Consider the following 6653-nt stretch of genomic DNA (forward strand, 5'->3'; position numbering starts at 1 on the left):
TTGTGCATGGATCTTTCTTTGTGTATGGGCCGGATCAATTGTCTTAGGCCAAGACAAGATTACATTTCAGCAATACTTTGATCTCTCTGGACAAAATTTAAACCATCCCTGACATGGGATTATTCCCCCTCCAAGCCCATCCATTGAGCAGCATCCAGAATTTGCATTCTCAAACCCTATTAAACACAACAGACCAGGTACTATTATTGTTAATTAGATTATAAATTAATGTGAATGAAAGGTCTTTGAAACTTTGACATGATGTACATGGTTGGTTAACATGGTATTAACATTTTTCAGTCAGAATTCTTGAGGAACAAATTTTACCTCAAGTTCTAATCTGAGCGTTGAAATCAAGCGATCCAAATACGTATCTTGTGACAGAGCAAAGGCTGCTGCCTCCATTATCTGTACATCGTTAATACCAATGTTAACCGCTTAGATTGCTTTTCTCAACAGTTTCTGAGCCGCAGGAATACCAATCCTTTACTTGATAGCTGCCGTAGTTCTCCCATGGTAACTTATTTGCCTGTAGAAGCTGATTCGATCACCCCTTACGCATATATATATTATGTAAAGAAAAATTAGAAAATAATGTGGAGCAATCGTGCATATAAAAAATCGTTGAGTTTGGATTCAATTAATCCACAAAGTCCAGTAAGTTTAGCAGAAAACTTACAAAGTAAAATCCAGTAATGTTGAAAATTCCAGCAGCAGAAGAAGCATAATTGACACCCTGTAGAAGCATGTCTCCAACTGTAGTTGGTGCCAAGTAAGGAGGGGTGAAATTTTTAAAACCCAAAACCTGTTCTGTCAAAAACAAAGTAAGAAAAAAGTAAATCAACTGTACGTCCATATCTCTCTAAAATTATTGCAAACAGCACAGAAAATTCTTATACGAAGAATGTCGAAAATTGTTCTCCCATTTGTAAATCGTCCAGTTGGCTTTCCAAAATCAATTCCAAAGTGAGAAACATTCGCCTTTGCTAAGGTTTGAAGATAGTAGTTGTTTCCCACCTCAACCATGGAATCACCGAAAGTAAAAAAAGCTGGAACATCTTTGGCTGATGAGCAGCTAACCAAAAACAAGTAGCCTATCAAATTTTGGAATAAACTCCTCATGATGAAATAATCTGCAGATAATATAAGACACTTCTTTTCGATTAAGAGGGCTGGTTATATAAAAACTGGTTAAGTGTTTGGGAAACTTAGACCTAACAGTGTACCAAACATCCGCAAAATTTAAGCCTAATTAACTCTCTAGGGCGGGCAGTGGGCATAGTTAATCCTGTTGCTATTTTAACTCTACAATCCATATAACTCTGTTTGGACCCCATGGACTTTTCATGGTGGTTAAGGCTTCTTCCTCATCCTACTGTATTTCGAGTTCAAACCATTCTCTTTTTTTTTTTAATGTAAATTAAAGTTGTAATGTCGTTTGTATTTAAAAAACTCTATTTTTGAACCTAGTTTTAGAAGTTCTCACGTGAACCATTAAGTGCTGAGTGCATCCGTGTCAGATTATCCAAGAAATGCATTATGCCAAATTTTGACGAGTAATGCATCTATGTTAGATTTCACAAACTAGATAATGCATCCGTTTTGGATTGACTACGTAGTGCGGATTTAATGCATTCGGCCTCGACCTATGAAGTTCTTCTTGTTGGTGAGAGATATTGCAGGATCTCGAAAATACGGTTTAGTACACTAAGTGAAATAATATAAGTAGTTGGAAATTCTTTTTTCAAATATCCAACCACTTCTAATATGACACTTAGTGACACACTAAAAAATTTCTCCTTATTGGTCAATCATTTGAAGTCATCAAAAAGCAAATAATTATTATTTTTTTTAACGACAAAAATTTCATTATATTTGAACGGAAACGTTTACATCAGAGACCAAAGTATTAAACAACAATTCTGACTCAAACCTCAAAACAAAATAAGTCACTAAATATGCTGCCTTATTACAAACACGTGGAGCAAAAAGAAATTTTACTGACCGCAATTGGTTTTGCAAACTTTGAATGTCAAACAATAGGCTTTCAAGCGAAGCATCAGGTTAAGCAACACCGTTGATCATGCCCACAACACATATCGAAAAAGGGAAATGAACGCTTAGGATCAAAAGGTCATACATCGAATTAACTTGGCGATAAGGAAGGCTAGGGTACCAAAAGGGACGCTAATTGATGATGTGAAAAATCTTCAACTAGTCTAAAGTATAAAATAGTACCATCAAAACTATTGCATTCTGCTGTTCTTGCTATTCATATATGTAAAATCATTATTGTTCGTCGCTTTCAATTCTTCACTAGGTTTCGTTCCAGTTTATCTACTACTTACCTTTGTTTAATTACTTATCTTTGCTTTTACTTCTATTTCGCACTTTACTAGTACTTTTAATTTTGAATCTAGTTCTTTGTCAATTCAATACTCATGATTCATTCGTTCAAATTAGGGCTGGATCGGTATGGGATCCCGATCCGAAAATAGGATCCCGAATTCCAAACCGATCCTTTTTGGGATGGAAATCCAAATCCCGATCCCAAACCAAAATTTCGGTATTCCCGAATTTCGGGATTCCCGAAATATTTTCGGGATTTCGGTATGGTTTCGGGATTCCAATTCAATAGAAATTTGGCTTCTTGTTAATAGAAGAAGCTGATAAATTCATTTCAAACCTGCAGATCGAGCATGCAAAGCAGAAAAGAAATCGAACATGCAAAGCAGAAATCGACCATGGAAATCCAGAAATCCAAATCTACCAAATCCACATAAAATTAATCCAGAAATCCCCATAAAATTAATCAAGAAATCCAAATCCAAATCCAAACAATTAAAAGCTCTAAATAGTAAATCCCTAATTTATAAATCCTAATTCAAACCCTAATTCAGAAAAAGCTTCAGAGAGGATAGAGAAGATGGGTCGAGCTTCGAAGATTTGAGAGAGCTTTCGGCAGCAGCTCCTTCCTCTCTCTGCTTCTCAACACGAAGAGCTGCTCTCTGTCTCAGGAGTCAAAACCAAACTCAAGAGCTTTCGGCAGCAGCTACTAGCTTCTTCCTTTCTCTTCCCTTCTCTGCTTCTCAACCCCAAAAGAGCTGCTCTTTACGGCTTCTGTTAGTGGGAGCCAAAAGCCTCTGCTTTTGAGTTGGGAAGTGGGAGAACCGAAAGCCAAAAGTCAATTTTGTGCCTTTTCTTTTTTAATATTATTTTTCTACCTTCACTTATTTTTAATATTATTTGTGTGCCTTCCCTTATTTTTAATATTATTTGTGTGCTTCTGTTAATGGGAGCCAACCTGCTTTTGAGTTGGAAAGTGTGAATCGACTTCTGTTATGGGAAGTGTGAATTGAAAGCTAAAGAAACAAAACGTTTCGGGATTTCGGGAATACCGAACGTATGGGATTTGAAAACCAATCCCATACCGAATACTTCGGTATTTTTCGGGATGGGAATACCGAACTTCGGGATGATTTTGGTTTGGGATTTTTTGGTTTGGGTTCGAGATTTTTTCGGTTTGGTTTGGGAATTTCGGGAATTTTTTCCAGCCCTAGTTCAAATTGATGCGACTCATCGTGCACATGTAAGTAAATAGTGCAACGGAAAAACTTATTCACAGTTATCAACTTAACCACTTACATGTGGAAGACATTGTCTAAGAGAACTAGGATTAAAAAACTGAAGTTCTTCTGCAACTCTACACAACTGAAAGCAAGGCTTGCTCAATGGGGCTTGAGTTTTTTATAAATTTGCATATTTAGTGAGAGAGCAGGGACCTCAGTTTTATACTTCATATGATAGAATTCAATAAGGATCCCTCCCATTAAGTGATCCTTATCAAGGAGCAGCCTTATCACCATGAAACACTTATGCATTATATCAACTAGAAGAGTTCTAGTTTTACCAAGAATGTATCTGACTTGAAACTCTAAAGAAATACAATTCCTGATAAGTCTACCACAAGTGTCAATCCTAATCTCCTTATCATTCCAAATGTCTTTAATCAAATCACCAAGTGTTTGCTCTCATATAGAACTTACATTCTCCCACTAGAGCAAGTACTTTGTCAACTTGTATAGTTTATACTTAATATGGAATGAATCTGAATTGGCCATGAGATTAGTGTTTGGGTTGAAACTTAAACTTTGGGCTTGGAAGGGAGTTGGCCCAAAAAGAGAAGAAAAAGCCCGAAACTCAGCCTAAACCTAGAAAGCAGAAAGGGCCTTTCCCGACTAGGTGCTGATCATTTGCACCACTTGCTCATCTACCCAAGGGCCAAGTGGTATAGACCAGCCAGCTAATCAGCCCAAAAGTACTTTATGATGGCAGTACAAGTAAATAGCTGATGAGTCACTATCCTTCAAACTGCATTCGGGCTAGATTATTATTACAGGAGGCCAAGCCAAGGTGGCTATAAAAGGAGAAAGAGAAGTCAGAATCAAAGACACTCAAACAAACAAACAAAAGCACAAACTCTACTCAAAGCCAGATTTTCCTTTAAAACGAAGCTGTAGTCAGCCCAAGCCTTCATCCCTTTCGGGACAAACCATTTGTGATAGCTCTGCTACCCTGTTCAACACCTGCTATAGTATTGATTTTCTTCCTGCAAACTCACCCTCCAACCCCTTTTCTAAGTTTCAAACCTTCTGTTAACCCACAAAGATAGGAAGTTGCAAGACGATCAGCCTTGCCCGACAAGGTTAAACCTTGCCCGACCTTCTTTGCTTTTGTCTTTTCATTCATTAGCCTAGCAATATGTTGTATATTTCAAGTTGTATCCAAGTTATTTCTAGTAATATGGCTATTAAAAGACTCCCTCAACGCTTGAATCCGATTTGAATATGTCTTCACAGTTCAAGCCAGATCTAAGTTCTAAGCCCTCGGGCATATAAGATTTGATCACCCTAAAAAGTCCTTGGCCTCAAGGCATAAAAAAGAACCTGATGTGGACTTAACCCATCCACGACAAGCTTTGATAAACAAGAAGTCCGAAGTTACTTGGGGCGCAAGTAATCGACCTGCCACTTAGTTTCATTTCTGTTATATTATGATGACCATATAACGTTCAAGTACGGGATGAATTCTGATGGGAAGCCTTAAGGCCTATTCAAGGCCCCACAAAGGCACCTATTTGGATTCATCCTATTTCTGGGGCAAGAACATTGAGTACGGAAGGGGTTCTGATGGGAAGCCTCAAGGCCTATTCAAGGCCCCACAAAGGCACCTATTTGGATTCATTCTGCTCTTTGGGCTCAGGTGATCAGAAGTATGATAGTTATAAGACTCATATAATCCACAAAAGGAACCTTATGTGTTTGAGTACTAAGTTAGTTATTTATGGGAAGCCTCAAGGCCTACACCTAAGGCCCCACAAAGGCACATGTCAATGACTAACATAGCCTCTCAAATATATATAATTAAAACTCAAACATCCATTCTACATCTGCCATGCTGAAGATGGTAGTGGCACGCTTGAGCAATTCAAAGTTAATCTTGATCGTGAGCCTCAAGGCCTACACCTAAGGCCTCACAAATGAACCTTTCAAAGTTAACTCTGTCATTCTCTTTCAGCCTTGCCAGACAAGCCTCGCTCGACAGGCTTTGCCTGACAAGCCCGCCAGTAAAGCAGAAGCCCGATAGAAAGCATCAACCGGCGCCAACCTCTCGGGGAGCTGTGTGCTCGTCGGCCAGGAAGCATTCCCCATGGAAATTCCAGCCAAGAACATAGTTTTGGCACGCCCGGTGGGATTGCATTTGTGTGGATCTTGTATGTCTAAGAAAAGAAAAGGCCATAAGATTTGCAAAAAGAGTACGAAGAACGGTTCTTCTTAACATTTGCTACGAATGACAGAGCAATCAGGAAATCCTTCTTCCCCATTAGGATAGGTGGTCCTAGAAAGCCCATCTTCATCTAGGAAGTCGGAAGGAAAAGGAACGAATGAGGAATTATAGGCTACTATGATACAAGTACTGAGAAGTATGGAAAAAATCTCTTTGGAGACCAAAGGGGAAGTTAGTAGACTGTGTACCTTAACAGGAAATTTACAAAGAAGGCTGGATCTGGGGTTTTCCACTCCAAAAGGCGCTCAAGGGAGTGGGATGAACCAGGTTACCATCAGAAGTGAGCTAGTCATTCCCCTATTTCCATTATTAGAAGAAGAAGTGGATAGGGGAAATAAGAAAGCAGTTCCTTAAGGAAGTCAACCCGTGATAGAGCCGGTCCTAGGGAAAGAATTTCCTAGCTTCCTGTTATTAACATTTAATAACAGGAAGCAAAACGAGCAGGAAAGGACAAAGTATGGGATGCCCATAACAATGGGAGAGTCCAACCAAAAAGAAAGCTTCGCGGCCCCAGACAAACCTCTTCCTTATAGGCCACCCCCATTGGCCCATAAGGGAGGGGGAACCAACTGGAGGAAACCTGAATCAAAGAAAGAAGCAATCATAGGCAATGACCGAAGCCCGAATGACGAGTCCGCCCTTCTCTTCCAGAATAATACAGCTACTCAACAACTAAGGAATGAGTTGGCCGAATTGAGAAGGGCAGTGGTTCAAAATGCTCAACCACGAGCTCGCCCAATATTCAGGATTACTTATCAAAAGCCTTATCCTGAATACATTGATGAACAGAATCCATTTCCTCTCAA

General features: G+C 39.1%; 1 protein-coding gene across 1 annotated transcript; it reads right to left on the minus strand.

The window, feature by feature from the left end:
• Window positions 1-268: 268 nt before the first annotated feature.
• LOC126606430 (GDSL esterase/lipase At4g16220-like) lies at window positions 269-1159 on the minus strand. The gene is made up of 3 exons (XM_050273826.1): window positions 900-1159; window positions 680-810; window positions 269-529 (listed from the first exon to the last, which is right to left on the minus strand). The coding sequence occupies exons 1-3, from the start codon at window positions 1120-1122 to the stop codon at window positions 431-433; spliced, it is 453 nt and encodes a 150-aa protein (XP_050129783.1). The 5' UTR covers window positions 1123-1159; the 3' UTR covers window positions 269-430.
• Window positions 1160-6653: the final 5494 nt, after the last annotated feature.

This window comes from Malus sylvestris, chromosome 16 (genome assembly GCF_916048215.2).
Source record: "Malus sylvestris chromosome 16, drMalSylv7.2, whole genome shotgun sequence".
NCBI lineage: Eukaryota > Viridiplantae > Streptophyta > Magnoliopsida > Rosales > Rosaceae > Malus > Malus sylvestris.

Excerpts from the sequence above, each read along its gene's own strand:
- LOC126606430 (XM_050273826.1), bottom strand. The coding sequence starts at position 1,122 with ATGAGGAGTTTATTCCAAAATTTGATAGGCTACTTGTTTTTGGTTAGC. Across the intron at positions 811-899 it reads AACAATTTTCGACATTCTTC|AACAGGTTTTGGGTTTTAAA; the intron begins GTATAAGAATTT and ends TGTTTTTGACAG. Across the intron at positions 530-679 it reads ACATTACTGGATTTTACTTT|GCAAATAAGTTACCATGGGA; the intron begins GTAAGTTTTCTG and ends CAGCTTCTACAG.